The sequence below is a fragment of the Hyperolius riggenbachi genome, chromosome 8, assembly GCF_040937935.1.
Source record: "Hyperolius riggenbachi isolate aHypRig1 chromosome 8, aHypRig1.pri, whole genome shotgun sequence".
Taxonomy (NCBI): Eukaryota; Metazoa; Chordata; class Amphibia; order Anura; family Hyperoliidae; genus Hyperolius; species Hyperolius riggenbachi.
The window spans coordinates 34,980,964-35,001,397 of record NC_090653.1 but is presented as its reverse complement, the minus strand read 5'-3'; the positions used below and the strand labels follow the sequence as shown (position 1 = coordinate 35,001,397).

General features: G+C 48.4%; 1 protein-coding gene across 1 annotated transcript in view; it reads right to left on the bottom strand.

The window, feature by feature from the left end:
• The window catches only part of LOC137528714 (class I histocompatibility antigen, F10 alpha chain-like), a 157,411-nt gene that overhangs the window by 10,560 nt on the left and 126,417 nt on the right, over nucleotides 1-20,434 (bottom strand). The window contains exons 6-8 of the mRNA XM_068250224.1: nucleotides 16,387-16,500; nucleotides 9,968-10,009; nucleotides 3,104-3,164 (exon numbers count right to left, since the gene is read on the bottom strand). Of these exons, the coding sequence (XP_068106325.1) occupies nucleotides 3,112-3,164; nucleotides 9,968-10,009; nucleotides 16,387-16,500 (209 nt within the window). The 3' untranslated portion in view covers nucleotides 3,104-3,111. The remainder of the gene's footprint in view (nucleotides 1-3,103; nucleotides 3,165-9,967; nucleotides 10,010-16,386; nucleotides 16,501-20,434) is intronic.

The window sequence follows — 20,434 nt, the reverse complement described above, 5'->3', positions numbered from 1 at the left end:
GACTGTAAGGCTTTTTGGCCAGGACCCTCTTCCCCTTTTGTCTCACAATGCTGTGTAATGTGTGTTCATATCATTCACCACCCCTGTGTAAAAAGATGTAGTTGATTTGTTCACTGCATCAACTGTGCTCCACCAGTGTCTTGTATTAATTGTTGGATTGTTTATTTTGCATTGTTATACCCCATATGCTGTTGTACATCTTTATGGAAGACGCTGGCACTACATAAATCAATAATAATGATCTATAATAAAATCCCTGTGTCCCTGCATCCTCTCCTGTCCCTGCATCCTCTCCTGTCCCTGTGTCCCTGCATCCTCTCCTGTCCCTGCATCCTCTCCTGTCCCTGCATCCTCTCCTATCCCTGTGTCCCTGCATCCTCTCCTGTCCCTGCATCCTCTCCTCTCCTATCCCTGTGTCCCTGCATTCTCTCCTGTCCCTGTGTCCCTGCATCCTCTCCTGTCCCTGCATCCTCTCCTCTCCCTGTGTCCCTGCATCCTCTCCTGTCCCTGTGTCCCTGCATCCTCTCCTCTCCCTGTGTCCCTGCATCCACTCCTGTCCCTGCATCCTCTCCTGTCCCTGTGTCCCTGCATCCTCTCCTGTCCCTGCGTCCCTGCATCCTCTCCTGTCCCTGCGTCCCTGCATCCTCTCCTGTCCCTGCGTCCCTGCATCCTCTCCTGTTCCTGCGTCCCTGCATCCTCTCCTGTCCCTGTGTCCCTGCATCCTCTCCTGTCCCTGCCTCCATGCATCCTCTCCTGTCCCTGCATCCTCTCCTGTCCCTGCATCCTCTCCTGTCCCTGCATCCTCTCCTGTCCTTGCATCCTCTCCTGTCCCTGTGTCCCTGCATCCTCTCCTGTCCCTGTGTCCCTGCATCCTCTCCTGTCCCTGCATCCTCTCCTGTCCCTGTGTCTCTGCATCCTCTCCTGTCCCTGCCTCCATGCATCCTCTCCTGTCCCTGCATCCTCTCCTGTCCCTGCATCCTCTCCTGTCCCTGCATCCTCTCCTGTCCCTGCATCCTCTCCTGTCCCTGTGTCCCTGCATCCTCTCCTGTCCCTGCGTCCCCGCATCCTCTCCTGTCCCTGCGTCCCCGCATCCTCTCCTGTCCCTGCGTCCCCGCATCCTCTCCTGTCCCTGCGTCCCTGCATCCTCTCCTGTCCCTGTGTCCCTGCATCCTCTCCTGTCCCTGCCTCCATGCATCCTCTCCTGTCCCTGTGTCCCTGCATCCTCTCCTGTCCCTGCATCCTCTCCTGTCCCTGCATCCTCTCCTGTCCTTGCATCCTCTCCTGTCCCTGTGTCCCTGCATCCTCTCCTGTCCCTGTGTCCCTGCATCCTCTCCTGTCCCTGCATCCTCTCCTGTCCCTGTGTCTCTGCATCCTCTTCTGTCCCTGCCTCCATGCATCCTCTCCTGTCCCTGCATCCTCTCCTGTCCCTGCATCCTCTCCTGTCCCTGCATCCTCTCCTGTCCCTGTGTCCCTGCATCCTCTCCTGTCCCTGTGTCCCTGCATCCTCTCCTGTCCCTGTGTCCCTGCATCCTCTCCTGTCCCTGCGTCCCTGCATCCTCTCCTGTCCCTGCATCCTCTCCCTGCATCCTCTCCTGTCCCTGTGTCCCTGCATCCTCTCCTGTCCCTGTGTCCCTGCATCCTCTCCTGTCCTTGTGTCCCTGCATCCTCTCCTGTCCCTGCATCCTCTCCTGTCCCTGTGTCCATGCATCCTCTCCTGTCCCTGTGTCCCTGCATCCTCTCCTGTCCCTGCGTCCCTGCATCCTCTCCTTTCCCTGCATCCTCTCCTGTCCCTGCATCCTCTCCTGTCCCTGTGTCCCTGCATCCTCTCCTGTCCCTGTGTCCCTGCATCCTCTCCTGTCCCTGCATCCTCTCCTGTCCCTGTGTCCCTGCATCCTCTCCTGTCCCTGCATCCTCTCCTGTCCCTGCATCCTCTCCTGTCCCTGTGTCCCTGCATCCTCTCCTGTCCCTGTATCCTCTCCTGTCCCTGCATCCTCTCCTGTCCCTGTGTCCCTGCATCCTCTCCTGTCCCTGTGTCCCTGCATCTTCTCCTGCCCCTGTGTCCCTGCATCCTCTCCTGTCCCTGTGTCCCTGCATCCTCTCCTGTCCCTGTCTCCATGCGTTTACGCTACTGCGCATGTGTGGCACGCAGGCGCAGGCGGAAGTTGGAGAGCAGGAGGACGGGTGCAAGGGGAGCGCAGCCGTGCATGCGGCAGGGGGAGTGCAGCCATGTGCGCTCGAGACGGGGAGCGATGCTTGCGGCATGGGCAGCGGATGAACCCTAGTACCCGTTTTAAACAGGTGGGCTTATGCCTAGTAATAACTAAAATCCCAACTCCGGTGTGGCGTTAGTGGGTCATGTTTTACCTACTGTAGTTACCATCCTGCAGGATGAGTATCTACATCTCTGAAAACTTCACTCTAACTCCCAGGGATGTAAATACTTGACTCTGTGTGTTTCCATGCGACATGCATTGCTCGCACACGCACACACCCCATGTCACATGGCAGTGTACAGATATGTAAATGGGAACACGTGTTCCCAAAGCCAAAGTGTTTGATGAACGAATGATCACTGCTGACAAAGACAAAGCCTCTGGACCCCCCTGCGATGGCAGGGGTCACAGGGGGGTTGTAACGCCCATGGGCAGAAGGGTTCATCAGTGATATTACAGAAAAGAGGGCATAACATTATATGAAGCTCAGACACACTATGGAAAGCACAGGTGTAACAGAACAGTGTGGCAAATTAGGGGTCTGAGGAAAGCTGTGACACTATTTGGAGCACCATAATTTTGCATAGGCTGCCAAGAGATCCAAGTTTGCCCACCTCTGCACTACACACACTGCTTAACTTCCTGTATAGCCACACCTAGTCTTGCTCAGGGGTGGGATTTGGAGACAGGTCTTCTTCCACCATTGCTACTTGACCTAGAAGCTGCTCTGATCCAAGCCAAGATAGTATAACACATAATAATAATGATGCCATATCTGAATCCTGGCAGGAATGTTACATATCAGAGATATACTCTTCCTGAGTGATACTCCTGTAACAGGAATAGAGGAGCAGAGAGCAGGCGGGTGATGATGGGACTCCGGCACTTACATTACAGCTCATGCTGAGCTCTGCTGAGAATCTGAGGAGGTGGAGGGATTCTCTTCTTTGTCTGTAAAGAGATAATTGCAGCCATATTAGTGCACCTGTAGTTCTGAATATACTCTAATATAAATCTGTCCTAATAGAAAACAAGGCACGTATTACCGTATGTTGCTTTCTATTTCCTGCTACTGCTAAATTTTGAAACATCAATCAGAACTGCCAGCAGCATGAAGCTGGTGGTTTTGGCGCAAGGAGCTCCCCGCCAGGTGCTGAAACCACGCCTCCCATAGCAGCAATGTAATGCTTTACGAAGTGTGTAAGGGTAATTCGGGCCTCCAGCAGCTGCCAGACCCCGAATTACACCTCCCTCTGAGTTGCGACATCTCGGAGAGAGGGAATAGTATTTAACGCCACCAAGGTGTTTTGCGACAGCAGAGAGAGCATTCATCCAGCTCTCCCCAACTCACCGACGACCAGGCGCGTAACAATAGGGGATGCAGCCCATGCGCCCCCCCCCGGGCCCGCTCGTGGCTGTTTTGGGGGGCTGGAGGGGTCGCACCATGAGGGGAAAGCTATGGCCACAGTCGGCGGGGAGGGGGGAAGGTCCCCCCCCTCCCTCACCTCGGGCTTTCCCCTCTGTGCTTCACCTCCAGCTTCAATAGTGAAATAAGTGGAGCGGAGCGGCGGGCAGCGGCAGGCAAACATACCTTCCGTGCGTTCCAGCGCGGGCACTTCTCGCTCTACTGACTGACCCGACTTCCTGTATAAAACAGGAAGTCTGTACTGCTTTTTGGGAACAAATTAGGCTTTTTTGTGGATATTTTCTTTTAGTAACGACTTTAATTTCTATGCATTGTAAAGGGGAATATATGGAAAAAAATGAAAAAATAAATTATTTCTCTATTTTCATGCATTATTATTTTAAAATAAGCAGTGCTATGGTACATAAAACCCCTCACCTTGCCTGGTTACCAGAACATTTAAATTATGCTCCTAGTGCAATTGTATGGTGACAATATTGTACTTTTTGTTTCATCATAGTACTCCATCATCGCAAACCCTCATTTGCAAAAAATAACTGTAATATACTTTAAGGACATTTTCTCTTTAACAGTATCTCAATCTATCTTCTATATATATAATAGACTAAGGCCACATACACACATCAGACCATAGTCTTTTGAAAATGAAAGATCACAGACCAATCTTACCACCCTTCATGTAGTATGAGAGCCATACTCTACACAGTCTTTTCTATGGAGCTGAACTCCACATCAGAAAAAAATCTTTGCAAGATGCTGCACACACAGGTGCTGTACAGACGCAAAAGATCAGCATCTGCAAAAGATCTGTTCCTGCCAAAAATCCATTCCTGCAAATTGCAATGATAGTCTATGAGATCTGCAGATCATCATACACACATGATTTAACTGACATTCATCTCTAGATCAGATCCACCAGGATGGATTTTCAGAACTGCAGATGATTGCTTGATCTGCAGATGAATGTCAGTTAAATCATGTGTGTATGATGATCTGCAGATCTCATAGACTATCATTGCAATTTGCAGGAATGGATTTTTGGCAGGAACAGATCTTTTGCAGATACTGATCTTTTGTGTCCGTACAGCATCTGTGTGTGCAGCATCTTGCAAAGATTTTTTTCTGATGGGGAGTTCAGCTCCATAGAATAGACTGTGTAGGTATGGCTCTCATACTAGATGAAGGGTGGTAAGATTGGTCTGTGATCTTTCATTTTCCAAAGACCATAGTCTGATGTGTGTATGAGCCTTAAGTGCCTCAACCTTGGAGCAAGAAGAAGAAGTACTTTGCATGAGAAAATTTATGCGTGCTCAATTACCAAGTTTAAGGCCTCTTTTCCACGGACTGTTGAGCTGTGTGCTCAGCAAGCAGTTACCAGGCAGCAGCGAGCAGTTACCAGGCAGCAGCGAGCAGTTACCAGGCAGCAGCGAGCAGTTACCAGGCAGCAGCGAGCAGTTACCAGGCAGCAGCGAGCAGTTACCAGGCAGCAGCGAGCAGTTACCAGGCAGCAGCGAGCAGTTACCAGGCAGCAGCGAGCAGTTACCAGGCAGCAGCGAGCAGTTACCAGGCAGCAGAGAGCAGTTACCAGGCAGCAGAGAGCAGTTACCAGGCAGCAGAGAGCAGTTACCAGGCAGCAGCGAGCAGTTACCAGGCAGCAGCGAGCAGTTACCAGGCAGCAGCGAGCAGTTACCAGGCAGCAGTGAGCAGTTGTAAGAGTTTGAGAGGCATTTTACTGCCTATCAACTGTCCGTGGTAAAGAGGCCTACCCTAGCAAGTCTGGCTTTGCAAATCTGGCCTAATTGGCTATTCATGAGGCAATGCTAATGCAAATTTGCTTTTGCATGCCAACTATGCAGGGTCAAAAAACTAATACCGCAAAGCGGTCGCCCTGCTACATGCCAGTGATGAGCGAAAATGCAAAAATTTGTTTCGACAAATTTTTACCGAATTTTCGCCTAATTTCGTTTTGACAAGCAAATTTTCCATCTAATTTTTTCGCGTTAATTTTCGCCTAAAGCCAGTCATTTTCGCGTTACTTGCGTATTATTGCTGACATTTTCCGCATAAGGGCATTAGCGTCCGCATTCAGAGAAGTTTCTTGCGCATCATTGCGGACATTTTTCCGTATAAACTTCCGCATAGACTGAATTTCCATGCGGATTATTGTGGACATTTTTCCGCATAAGGGCATAAGCATCCGCATACAATGAATTTTCGATGCTGGTCGAAAACGCAAATATTTCTGAAGATTTTCGCGAAAATTCGCCAAAAACGAAAATGGGATTTTCGATGCGAAACTGCTACATGCTACATTAGCACTATCCAGGAGCACCACAGGGAGGATTCCCAATGCCCCCTTTTTATACAACCGGGGGGACCGCGGGTCCCAGGCTCTCTCACTGCCTGGGAACCACAGCGGCATCCCGGAGGGGGAGGCTAGGTGGTGCAGGCGACCCCCCCCCCAAGCGTGGCCAGTGGCGGGAGAGCCGTCTGCACCCACCTCCCAATATTAGAAACAGGCACTTACCTTAACGTCCATTGCGTTCTGCTACATGCGCATTAACTTGGGGGCACCACATGAGAAAGGAGTGAAGCATGGGTCACCCCAAGCTTTAGAGCTCAGGGCTGGCTCACATACAACACTCCAGAGGGGGGGGGGGGGTAGGACAGGCGCAGACTACTCACTCCAGGGCTCACACCACCAGAGCAAGCCATCCACCACCTGCCTCCAAAGGATACAAACTGCAAAAAATGCTTTCCATGAGAAAATTAATGCGCATGTAGCAGAACGCAATGGACGTTAAGGTAAGTGCCTGTTTTGGTACTCATCCGTTAGCCGGGCGCATCCAGCAGGTGGCGCTAATTACTATTCCCCCTCCAGGCCGACATGGATAGTAGGGAAAGATGTAACTCTGGTGGAGTTTTGTCGCCACCTGCCGGATGCGCCCGGCTAACGGATAAGTACCCCTGTTTTTAATATTGGGAGGTGGGTGCGGACGGCTCTCCCTGGCGCTGGCCACACTTGGGGGGGGTCGGCTGCGCCACCCAGCCTCCCCCTCCGGGGTGCCACTGTGGTTCCCAGGCAGTGAGAGAGCCTGGGACCCTGCGGTCCCCCCGGTTGTATAAAAAGGGGGGCATTGGGAATCCTCCCCGTGGCGCTCCTGGATAGTGCTAATGTAGCATGAACTTATTCCCGCAGGGCGACCGCTTTGCAGTATTGGTTTTTTGACCCTGCATAGTTTGGCATGCGAAAGCAAATGCATATTTGCATGAGCATTGCCTCATTAATAGCCAATTAGGCCAGATTTGGAAAGCCAGACTTGCTAGGGTTAAACTTGGTGTTTGAGCACGCATACATTTTCTAATAGAAAGCCTAAAGGTGGGTACACACATCAGATAAAAGTCTTTGGAAAATGAAAGATCACAGACCAATGTTACCCCCTTTCATGTAGTATGAGAGCCATACCTACACAGTCTATTCTATTGAGCTGAACTCCCCATCAGATACATTTTTTTGCAAGATGCTGCACACAAAGATGCTGTACACATGCAACAGATCAGTATCTGCAAAAGATCTGTTCCTGCAAAAAATCAGTTTCTGCAAAATGCATTCATAGTCTATGATATCTGCAGATCTCATGCTGGGCATACACGGTATGTTTTCTACCATGTAATCGAGCCGCTGATGGCTCGATTGATAATTTCCGACGTGTCCGATTCCCCGCCGGATCGATTCTACGCTCGATACCGGCGAGCAGGACAAAAGAAGAAACGAGTGGAAAATAAGAAAGCGCTCGATTACACGGTAGAAAATGTACCATGTATGCCCAGCATAATACACACCTTGTTTGACGGACATTCATCTGCAGATCAGACAATCATCTGCAGATCCAAAGATCCATCCTGGTTGATCTGATCTGCAGATGATTGTCCGTTAAACAAGGTGTGTATGAGATCTGCAGATATAGACTATGAATGTATTTTGTAGGTACTGATCTTTTGCAGGAACTGATCTTTTGCAGATACTGATCTTTTGTGTCTGTACAGCATCTCTGTGTGCAGCATCTTGCAAAGATTTCTACCTGATGGGGCGTTCAGCTCAATAGAATAGACTGTGTAGGTATGGCTCTCATACTACATGAAGGGTGGTAAGATTGGTCTGTGATCTTTGATTTTCCAAAGACTTTTATCTGATGTGTGTACCCACCTTTATTCTTCTTGCTTCAAGGTTGAGGCACGTACTCTATTAGATAGATAGAAGATGCGGCGTATGCTACGACGCGGGTCGGCTAGTTTGTTTTACTTTGGAACAGAGTATATAAAAATAAAAATTGTATTGCTTTTGATTCACATGGCATAGCCCTCAAACACCCCAAAATCTACTGTACTACTGATCACAAATAAAATGAAACTACATATGATTCGTTTGACAGCTAGCTGGGCATTTAGAATGCGATTGAAATTTTTTTGAATGATGGATTGAGTTTGTCCCTACCTTTTTTTTTATGTGACATGGATCAAAGCTGTTAGACACATCAAAATGTATTCTACACTTTCAATTAAAATGAGGTCACATATACCTTATTTGATAAACTGGATGCACAGCAATCCCTTATTCTTAATGTGTGCCTATGGCTTTTTTGCACTACTTATCTCAGCACTATTCTTTGCTTGTATAGCGGATTTAGTGCTGGGACCAATTAGGTATATTCAACAAGAGCTTGGCAAATATGTTCTAGTGGCCGCGCTCCCATCTGTGTATGAGCGTGGCCATACTGTGCAGGTGCAAATATGACCTGTGCCTGTGCAGTAGCACAAAGCTGCTCCTGCATTGCTTTGCGCTATTGTGTAGGCCATGCCTGCGCAGTATGACTGTGCTTATATAAGTAAGGGAGTGTGCCCCTGAAGAAGAGGATCACAGCAAGCGGCCATTTCCACAATTTAACAATTACGGTTACTGGCTGTGGCAGCAACATGCACAAAGGAAATGCAGATTGGCTCAGGGAACATATGTTCCTTTGCACCAATCAGTGCTGCTTTGAGAGTTGTCAGGAGCATGCGTGTACACGTGTCACACACAAGAGGACCCAGGAGATCATGAGCACACGGGTCATTGTGTGTACATACTCAGATTCGTGCACAGTGGTGGCAAAACCACCACAGCGGTGAGACTGGCATCCTTGCATGGGCAGAGGTAGGAAAAGTGGACATTAGTCTTACATCCAATTGCGGTAAGTGGATAATATCACTGTTGCTGGCTGTAACAATGATCATTAGCAAATAAATAAATAAATAAAACAGGCACAGATTGGCTAAGGAAACACATGTTCCCTTCCAAGTGCTATCTTTGGAGCTATTGGAAATGCACAAGCACATGCATGGGGACCCATGGGAGAGCAGTGAAAGTTCAAGGTGCCGCATTACTAACAGCAGCTCAGAATATGAGTATCACGTCCAGGAAGCAGAAGTCACAGATGTCCTGTCCTTTTCAGCCACATGAGCCAGATTTTGTAAGTACCATTCTTAATTTCTTCCCTTATGTCTACCCTGCCTAACATACTACACCATCTGGGCTCCCTCTGTCTGTGTTTATTCTCCAAGGTACAGAAACTTTGTATCTTAAATATGTACTCAGTAATGTTTGACGCTTCCAGACCTGTTACAGTTCTAAAAATACTACTTATGTAATGAATACTGTTAAAGAGACACTGTAACAAAGAAAATTTCCCCTGGGGGTACTCACCTCGGGAGGTGGAAGCCTCCGGATCCTAATGAGGCTTCCCCTGTCCTCCTCTGTCCCACGGGGGTCTCGCTGCAGCCTTTCAAAGCCGGCCCGACAGATCCGTCAGCCTGTTCAATATTTACCTTTCCAGGCTCCAGCGGGGGCGCTGTTTCGGCTTTCGGCTCCGAAGTAGGCGGTAATAACCAATCTCAGGCGGGTCCGTTCTACTGCGCAGGAGACGGAGACTTGCGCCTGCGCAGTAGAATGGACCCGACTGAGATCGGGTATTTCCGCCTACCTCGGAGCGCAGCGCCACTACTGCGTCTGCGCTGGAGCCGGGAAGGTAAATATTTACATCGCCAACGTTCGGAGGGGCACAGCGGGACCCTCGTGGGACGCAGGAGGACGGGGGAAGCCTCGATAGGATCCGGAGGCTTTCCCCTCCTGAGGTGAGTACCCCCCATGTGACGTTTTTCTTAGTATAGATTTTCTTTAAGACAATTTATGAGTTTACTGTAAATGTATCATGGAAGGCGGAGTTACATTGTAACAACACAGGTAGTAATGACCCTGCAGAGGAGAAGCACATGTTGTAATGCGACTTACTGGGAGCTGGAGCATAGATACTAGCAGCAGCACCACCAGAGCCTGAAACACACAGAGAGAAGAGATGAGCATCAGAAATTCATTTTCGCTTTCACATTCTTCATACATGAAATGAATCAGCCGGAGCCAAATCTGCTGTTATTCCTCAGCATATAATAACTGCTTTATCAGCAGATACAGGAGAGGCGTTGTCAGGAACCCCCCAGGCTAGCCTATAGAGACAGGTCCTGACAGTTTTCAACCAAATCGAGAGGAGGAGAAGCCTTTTTTAAGATAAAACAAGGAAGTCACCTGCAGCCTCCCTTTGCAAGATTCAGCCACCACTAGCAGTCATGTGCAAATGAATCTGCCAGACACCATACACACACAGATTCTTGCATGTAAGGGCTGGTTCAGACGGACGTCTGCGTGGCGTCGCATCTGGGGGCGTTGCGGCAGCTACGCGATCAGGCTTTCAGTAGCCTTCGGTCGCGTTCTGATGCGGTCGCGGTTTTTTTTCCCCTAGGGGAACATTAGCCGTCGCGGTTGGCCGCTCCCTGGAAGCTACATGTTGCTTCCAGGGGCAGCCCGAACGCTCGCGAAAATCAGGACCCGAACGCCGCGTTCAGGTAAAAGCGTGTAAAAGCTCGGTGTAAACGCTCCCATTCACTTGAATGGGAGCGTTTACCGCGACGTTCCAAACGCTTGCGGTAAACGCTCCGCAAGCGTCCGTCTGAACCAGCCCGAAAGGAGATCTATCCCTGTTTATGGCAATTCCTGGAATTTCATGCACTGTTGTCGAGCTGCACACACTCAGGCTGGCGTCACGTATCTTGGTTCAGTTGCGGGCTTTAGGCCAAAACCATGGGAACACCACACACACAATGCAATCTCACACGAGTAGCAATGAAACAACCAAGCATACAATACGGCACTGATCTGTAACACAATACTCAGCTTAGTACACAAAAGACTAACTTATTAAATAAAGATGTAATATTCCAAAAAGGTGGAACAAAGGTAGAAAGAATACAAAAATAATATTTACAAAAACAAAACGTAAAAACGACAAAGACACACAAGACATTTACTTGTACAAATAAAAAGAGATAAAACCGGAAAAAAAAAATTACCCCCTGTATAAGGTCTCATTTGTGGCCGTGAAACTATATGAGTCAGCTGATTAGATCAGGGACTTCCTCTAGCTCAGGAAGCCACCTTCCAAGAATGACGCTTACTGAACCTGAGAGCTGGTTCTTATAGGAGGGAATGTACCCTGGAGCTACCCAAACCTCTAATCCAAAAATAATACAGTGTCCTCCTATTCTATAAAAAAAGGGTGACATCCTCCTTGGTACGTCCAGACTTCACTTTTACATGTATGCAAACATCAGAGTTTCCTGCATCATCAGCCATCTCCATACACAACACCCATCTAGTCTACTCATTAAAGAGAACCCGAGGTGGAAAATTTCAATCTTAATAGGACCCAGAGGCATGTCATGTGCACAATGACCTGCCTCTGTGTCTATATATTGCCCCGCTAGTCCCCCCGGGGTCTGCTGTGCCCCCCTGAAAGTATCGCCGGGCTAGCGACAATCTGCTTGTAGCTAGCTGTCTGTTTACCTGAGGTTTGTCAATCAGCCTCCTCCACATCTCCGTCTCCATGACAGGTTCCCTCCGCCTCAGCTAGCTTCCTCCATTTTGAAGCCAAGCGGCAACCTAGAATGTACTCCTGCGTTGCGGCTTGGCTTCCGGTTGGAGGTAGCAAAGGCGGGGAAGCCTGTCATGGAGACGGAGATGTGGAGGAGGCTGATTGACAAGCCTCAAGTAAACAGACAGCTAGAGACAAGCAGATTGTCACTAGCCGGCCGATACTTTCAGGGGGGCACAGCAGACCCCGGGTGGACTAGCGGTGGCAAAAAAGAGACACAGAGGCATGACATTGTGCACATGACATGCCTCTGGGTCCTATTAAGATTTCAATTTTGCGCCTCGGGTTTTTTTAAGGTGAAGTTAATGAATGGGCTGCTCGCTAGGTGATATATTTAAAAGTCATTACTGCAGACTTCAATGGAGATGCAAATACCTAAGATGGTATTTCACACACACACAGCAGACAGAATGTGGAAAAGATGGTTTTCAAATAAAGTCAACTAGCTAATATTTCTACCATGTCCTGTTTATGTCACTGGCGTCTCATTAAGATCCTCACCCTCCATTATCTGTACAGAGTATAGGAGCAGCACAGACTGCTGTGTTACTGGCAGCTTCATGTGCAGGAAATAAAGCCACGCCCTCCATTATCTGTACAGAGTATAGGAGCAGCACAGACTGCTGTGTTACTGGCAGCTTCATGTGCAGGAAATAAAGCCACGCCCTCCATTATCTGTACAGAGTATAGGAGAAGCACAGACTGCTGTGTTACCGGCAGCTTCATGTGCAGGATATAAAGCCACGCCCTCCACTCTGTACAGAGTATAGGGGCAGCACAGACTACTGTGTTACCGGCAGCTCCATGTGCAGGAAATAAAGCCACGCCCTTCATTATCTGTACAGAGTATAGGGGCAGCACAGACTGCTGTGTTACTGGCAGCTTCATGTGCAGGAAATAAAGCCACACCTCCATTATCTGTACAGAGTATAGGAGCAGCACAGACTGCTGTGTTACTGGCAGCTTCATGTGCAGGAAATAAAGCCACGCCCTCCATTATCTGTACAGAGTATAGGGGCAGCACAGACTGCTGTGTTACCGGCAGCTTCATGTGCAGGAAATAAAGCCACGCCCTCCATAATCTGTACAGAGTATAGGAGCAGCACAGACTGCTGTGTTACTGGCAGCTTCATGTACAGGAAATAAAGCCACGCCCTCCATTATCTGTACAGAGTATAGGAGCAGCACAGACTGCTGTGTTACTGACAGCTTCATGTGCAGGAAATAAAGCCACGCCCTCCATTATCTGTACAGAGTATAGGAGCAGCACAGACAGCTGTGTTACTGGAAGCTTCATGTGCAGGAAATAAAGCCACGCCCTCCATTATCTGTACAGAGTATAGGGGCAGCACAGACAGCTGTGTTACTGGAAGCTTCATGTGCAGGAAATAAAGCCACGCCCTCCATTATCTGTACAGAGTATAGGGGCAGAGCAGACTGGTGTGTTACTGGCAGCACCATGTGCAGGAAATAAAGCCACGCCCTCCATTATCTGTACAGAGTATAGGGGCGGCACAGACTGCTGTGTTACCGGCAGCTTCATGTGCAGGAAATAAAGCCACGCCCTCCATTATCTGTACAGAGTACAGGAGCAGCACAGACTGCTGTGTTACTGGCAGCTTCATGTGCAGGAAAGAAGCCACGCCCTCCATTATCTGTACAGAGTATAAGAGCAGCACAGACTGCTGTGTTACCGGCAGCTTCATGTGCAGGAAATAAAGCCACGCCCTCCATTATCTGTACAGAGTATAGGGGCAGCACAGACTGCTGTGTTACCGGCAGCTTCATGTGCAGGAAATAAAGCCCCGCCCTCCATTATCTGTACAGAGTATAGGAGCAGCACAGACTGCTGTGTTACTGGCAGCTTCATGTGCAGGAAATAAAGCCACGCCCTCCATTATCTGTACAGAGTATAGGGGCAGCACAGACAGCTGTGTTACTGGAAGCTTCATGTGCAGGAAATAAAGCCACGCCCTCCATTATCTGTACAGAGTATAGGGGCAGAGCAGACTGGTGTGTTACTGGCAGCACCATGTGCAGGAAATAAAGCCACACCCTCCATTATCTGTACAGAGTATAGGGGCAGCACAGACTGCTGTGTTACCGGTAGCTTCATGTGCAGGAAATAAAGCCACGCCCTCCATTATCTGTACAGAGTACAGGAGCAGCACAGACTGCTGTGTTACTGGCAGCTTCATGTGCAGGAAAGAAGCCACGCCCTCCATTATCTGTACAGAGTATAAGAGCAGCACAGACTGCTGTGTTACTGGCAGCTTCATGTGCAGGAAATAAAGCCACGCCCTCCATTATCTGTACAGAGTACAGGAGCAGCACAGACTGCTGTGTTACTGGCAGCTTCATGTGCAGGAAAGAAGCCCCGCCCTCCATTATCTGTACAGAGTATAAGAGCAGCACAGACTGCTGTGTTACCGGCAGCTTCATGTGCAGGAAATAAAGCCACGCCCTCCATTATCTGTACAGAGTATAGGGGCAGCACAGACTGCTGTGTTACCGGCAGCTTCATGTGCAGGAAATAAAGCCACGCCCTCCATTATCTGTACAGAGTATAGGAGCGGCGCAGACTGCTGTGTTACCGGCAGCACCATGTGCAGGAAATAAAGCCACGCCCTCCATTATCTGTACAGAGTATAGGGGCAGCACAGGCTGCTGTGTTACTGGCAGCTCCATGTGCAGGAAATAAAGCCACGCCCTCCATTATCTGTACAGAGTATAGGAGCAGCACAGACTGCTGTGTTACCGGCAGCTTCATGTGCAGGAAATAAAGCCACGCCCTCCATTATCTGTACAGAGTATAGGGGCAGCACAGACTGCTGTGTTACCGGCAGCTTCATGTGCAGGAAATAAAGCCCCGCCCTCCATTATCTGTACAGTGTATAGGAGCAGCACAGACTGCTGTGTTATTGGCAGCTTCATGTGCAGGAAATAAAGCCACGCCCTCCATTATCTGTACAGAGTATAGGGGCAAAATAAAGCCACGCCCTCCATTATCTGTACAGAGTATAGGGGCAGCACAGGCTGCTGTGTTACTGGAAGCTCCATGTGCAGGAAATAAAGCCACGCCCTCCATTATCTGTACAGAGTATAGGAGCAGCACAGACTGCTGTGTCACTGGCAGCTCCATGTGCAGGAAATAAAGCCATGCCCTCCATTATCTGTACAGAGTATAGGAGCGGCGCAGACTGCTGTGTTACTGGCAGCTCCATGTGCAGGAAATAAAGCCACGCCCTCTGTACAGAGTATAGGAGCAGCACAGACTACTGTGTTACTGGCAGCTTCATGTGCAGGAAATAAAGCCACGCCCTCCATTATCTGTACAGAGTATAGGAGCGGCGCAGACTGCTGTGTTACCGGCAGCTCCATGTGCAGGAAATAAAGCCACGCCCTCTGTACAGAGTATAGGAGCAGCACAGACTGCTGTGTTACTGGCAGCTTCATGTGCAGGAAATAAAGCCACGCCCTCCATTCTCTGTACAGAGTATAGGAGCAGCACAGACTGCTGTGTTATTGGCAGCTCCATGTGCAGGAAATAAAGCCACACCTCCATTATCTGTACAGAGTATAGGAGCAGCACAGACTGCTGTGTTACCGGCAGCTTCATGTGCAGGAAATAAAGCCCCGCCCTCCATTATCTGCACAGAGTATAGGAACAGCACAGACTGCTGTGTTACCGGCAGCTTCATGTGCAGGAAATAAAGCCACATAATGTCCTAATGAGGAGCTGATGAATACTCTTAAGCCACACTCCATAGAATCAGAAATGCGTGAGAACAAACCCAAAATGTTTGGGGGGCACAGGCTGTATATGTGGGGGTCAACTCACCTAGACCGCCACCTCCCTAAAGTGTTCAATCTTCTGATACTTCTGTCTTCATGGCGTGCATCAGAAGGGAGATGGCAGCCTAGGTGAGTTAGCAAGGGCGTAGCAATAGGGGTTGCAGAGGTTGCGACCGCATCGGGGCCCTTGGGCCAAAGGGGCCCCGAAGGGCCCTCCCTCAACTACAGTATTACCTCTCTATTGGTCCTGTACTCATAATAATCACTTCTATAGATACTTTGAATAGTAGTAATCATTAAAAAACTCCTCCCTATCCCCTTCTTGTACCTCTGACACTGTAGTTGCCATTGGCAGGTTTTGGTGCGTTGTATCAATTGTTATGTATTGAAAGCTTGGGGGGCCCCATTGTAAAACTTGCATTGGGGCCTACAGCTCCTTCGCTACGCCACTGTGAGTTAGCCCCCACTTACACAGCGCTCTGCACACTCCAGAACAAATCCGCTTTTTGATAAATTTCTGTTGCATCCCTGGATAAGATCTTACAAGAACATCGAGAATGCGGTGAATCTGACTTCATTTTGTAAAATTCTATTCATGAAAAACTGAATTTAACTTTTCAGAACCAACTCATAACTGGAATAATGTTTGCAGTCACATTACACCAAATTGTCAGAAAGGAAACCCAAACATTTCCGTAAGGCTCATTTTCCACTATAAATCCCCAAAACACAACATGACTGTGATTTTTCTGTCTACTGTAAGGTGTTTTTTCATGTATTTCAGCGTTTTTTTTGTGCAAGTGTTCATTTTCCTTACAAAGAAAGAAAAAGGGAAACCACAAGAGCCCCTCCTGAGCCATCTATGTAGGTTCATGTCTGGGTTTCCTGTACAGGTAATACAACTGTGATTTGTATCCATCATCACACTTACCTGAGCGTCTCCTCCATACAATGACTCCAATACCAGCAGCAGCAATAACTATGGCAAGAGCGACAACCACAGCAATCACTATGTACGTCTTGTCCTTAGATTCTGCATTGGGATCTGAGAGGGATACATTAAGGAAACATCACATGAGATGCTGAGGATCTGCTGTATGTAGTGCAGGACAAGCAGTATATGATGCAGACAACAGGCCACTCCCCCAACCAATGATTGACAATATTAGTACAAATACATGGGGAGTTTGAAGGATAATATCAAATATGAGATTCGGCTTGAAGGCGCGTGTTCCATTTGCATGTGCACCGACATTTTTAAAGGAGAACTGTAGAGAGAGGTGTATGGAGGCCGGCATATTTATTTCCAATTAAGCTATACCAGTTACCTGTCTATCCTGCTGACCCTCTGCCTCTAATACTTTCAGCAATAGACCCTGAACAAGCATGCAGCAAATCAGGTTTTTCTGACAATTTTGACAGATATGACAAGATTAGCTGCATGCTTGTTTCTGGTGTGATTCAGACACTACAACAGCCAAATAGCTCAGAAGGGCTGACAGGCAACTGGTATTGCTTAAAATGAAATAAATATGGCAGCCTCCATATACCTCTCACTACAGTTCTCCTTTAAAGAAGTGGGCATGTCCATGTGTGTTAATGCATTCACGCCTAAAGGCCCATTTAAAGGACTTGTGATGCAAATTTAGAAATCTATTTTGTACTCACCTGGAGCTTCTTCCAGCCCCGAGCAGCAGTCTACGTCCCTCGCGGCAGCCCCGGTCCTCTTCGGTGTCCACACTGGCCGCCCGCAATGATGGCGACCCACCGGTGAGATCAGCCTCTCTGCACCTACGCAGGATGACATGGACGTGCAAAAGAGCTGACCCTGTCGGCAGATCGCGATCCTTGCGGCTGGCCGGCAGGGACACCGAAGAGGACCAGGGCTGCTTTGAGGGAGTGAGATGGCTGTGAGGGGCTGGAAGGAGCTCCAGGTGAGTACAAAATAGATTTTTACATTTGCAGTGGAAATCCTTTAAATGGGCTTTTAGGCATGAATGCAGATACGCATGCACATGTGCAGTAACGTAAAAATGTCAGCGCAAATAGATTTTTTTAATTTGCAACAGAAGTCCTTTAAACTGAGGAACAGCATTAGCAACTTGCTGTAGTATTGCAGCCAGTGTCTGTTCCTGTGACCTGCATATTGTCTGCCCTGATTCCTTGTTTGATGCTGATTTGGCCTGTATGTGAACCCGATCTGTTGTCGACCTCTGCCATGTCCAGCTTCCCACTTGGTTACCGATATTGGCTTGTCCGAGAACCCAATTTGCTGCCAACTCCTGCTGTGTCTGATTGCCTGCTCTATTGCCAACCTCTGTGTGTCTGACCATCTGAAACTATACTCTGTGGTACTCCACTACATGGAGGGTGTATCCTATTGCATGGTGATTCCAGCACTGATCTCCACTGACTATAGTCTAGCCTGCCTACCGTTTTTTGTCAGGAAGCTACTTCAGCTGCCAAGTAGGCTGTCTACACTTCAAGCCCTCCTGCCATTTACTGTCTTGTGCCTCCTGCTGCAACTTCAGGGGCAACTGGCAGTGATCTGCACACTCTGGTCTCCAGAGACTCAGGTACATGATCGCTACACACCTGACACCTTTACTTTGAGATTAAAAGATGATTCCCACCAAGTAAAAGCTGGAGGGGGTGATAATGGAATGGGGGGGGGGGCATCCATAGAATGGAACAGGAGAAGGTTCTTCTATGGCGAAACTCAGAATATGTTTCTTAACTAATAGTAACGCATTATTATTATTATTTATTTATAAAGCGCCAACATATTCCGTGGCGCTGTACAATGTACAATGTATATTGTATGGTGTGGATCCAGCATTATAATGCTGGATCCACACCATACAATTTTTTGGCCGATCGACCTGCCCAATCGATTATTTCCAGCATGTCCGATCTGAAGATCGAATGATTTTTTGAGCGATTTTCTGACCGATTTCCATGGAAATGAACGGAAATCCGTCAGAAAATCGCTAAAAAAATGAATCGATCTTCAGATCAGACATGCTGGAAATAATCGATCGGGCAGGTCGATCGGCCAAAATATTGTATGGTGTGGATCCAGCATTAGTCAGGAGCTATTAGCCTCCCTCTATCTAAGGTGCTCCCTTCAGCTTCTGGTAGTTCTTGCTGTAGTCTCTAGTACACATCCCGAGGGATGTCCATCCATTTATCATTTCTGGGGGGAAATCTCTCAGGTGTATCAGACATGTACACATCACACTGCTGGGCTCACAGAAATCGCTCTATTGCCCATGATGGTCCCAGGTCCTATTTCCCCAGATACTGCCCGATAGCTGCACAGCATTCACTACCAGGAGATGGGATCAGTACAGACACCCTCTCTTCAGGTCTGTGCAGAGTATCTGATGGGCAGAGAACAAAACCCTTCACTGTCACCTGACTCTGCCACCTGCCAATCAGGGCAGTGACAGATTTATATCTCTAATGTGATTTGCCAATTACCACATGTTGGGGTCGATTCATGAAAACATAATAACTGCTATCACAGCAGTTATCACACGATGTGCGGCTTGCAGTGCTTATCACGCGAACAGCGTTAGTTCACGTGATAAGCAAAGGTTATCGCGCGATCATGTGTGCTTTTCACGTGAAACGTGCATGTGATCGCACGATAACCTTCGCTTATCACGTGAACTAACGCTGTTCGCATGATAAGCACTGTGAGCTGCAGATCACGTGATAACGGCTGTGATAGCAGTTATCACACTTTTGTGAATCAAGCCCGTAGTGTGCTTCATTCTAGCTTGCTGGATTTATCTTGTGGCTTAGATGCTGAAAAGGGAAGTAAAGGGGTGTAGAAAATATATCTACTTACCTGGGGCTTCCTCCAGCCCCTGGCAGCTGTCCTGTGCCCTTACTGCAGCTCAGCTCCCAGCGGGGGGGCCGCAGTCCCCTCGGTTGCAGTCAGATACTGACCTCGCCAGGTTGACATCATCTGCGCCTGCACGAGTGCACGGTCACACGACTTGCGATCTCGTAACCTGAAGCGTTCTGCACAGGTGCATATTAAAGTGGACCCGAGGTGAGAATTTTTTTGGAGGCTGCCATATTTTTTATTTACTTTTAAGCAATACCAGTTGCCTGGCTGTTCTGCTGATCCTCTGCCTCTAATACTTTCAGCCATAGACTCTGAACAAGCATATGCAGTTCAGGTGTGTGTGACATTATTGTAAGATATGACAAGATTGGCTGCATGCTTGTTTCTGGTGCACGTCAGACACTAGCGCAGCCAAATAGATCAGCAGGGCTGCCAGGCAACTGGTATTGTTTAAAAGGAAACAAATATGGCAGCCTCCATATCACTCTCACCTCAGGTCCCCTTTAAAGTTGTTTGTCATTATCTGACCTTGTCGTCAATGAGGTAAGCCATGTCACCTTGTCTATTTTAACAGTTTTTAATGCAGCTTATCATCATCTGGGTGCCTCTTATCCCCCTTTGTGTCACTCACCCTCCTTCAGCAGGGGTAGTCTTTTTGGTTAGTGCCCTCTACCCTACAACCATCTAGAGCTATCTCGTACCAAAAGAACATCCACGTCCAGTCGGAATGGACACCCGAGTGGAGTTGAGTTTGTGCATCTCCATCCGCCTACAGTGGCTGGCTGCCCGCCTGCAACTTCCCTTTGTGAGCACCCATTCTTCTCCACCATTTGCTTCAATTATTTGACATACTACACTATTGGGGCGCCTGTTATCTCTGTCTTTTTGTTTTCACTCTGGGGTGTTCTCAGCCCTCCCTTCCTACCTACAAAATTACCTGCATGCTTGTTTCAGGTGGGTGATTTAGACCCTACTGAACAGAAAGATCAGCAGGACTGCCAGGCAACTGATGTTGTTTAAAAGGAAATAAATATGGCAGCTTCCGTAGGTCTCACACCTCAGGTTTCTTTTAATAAACACATTTTCATGATTTGTTTTGAATTTTTGGAGTCAGCATTTA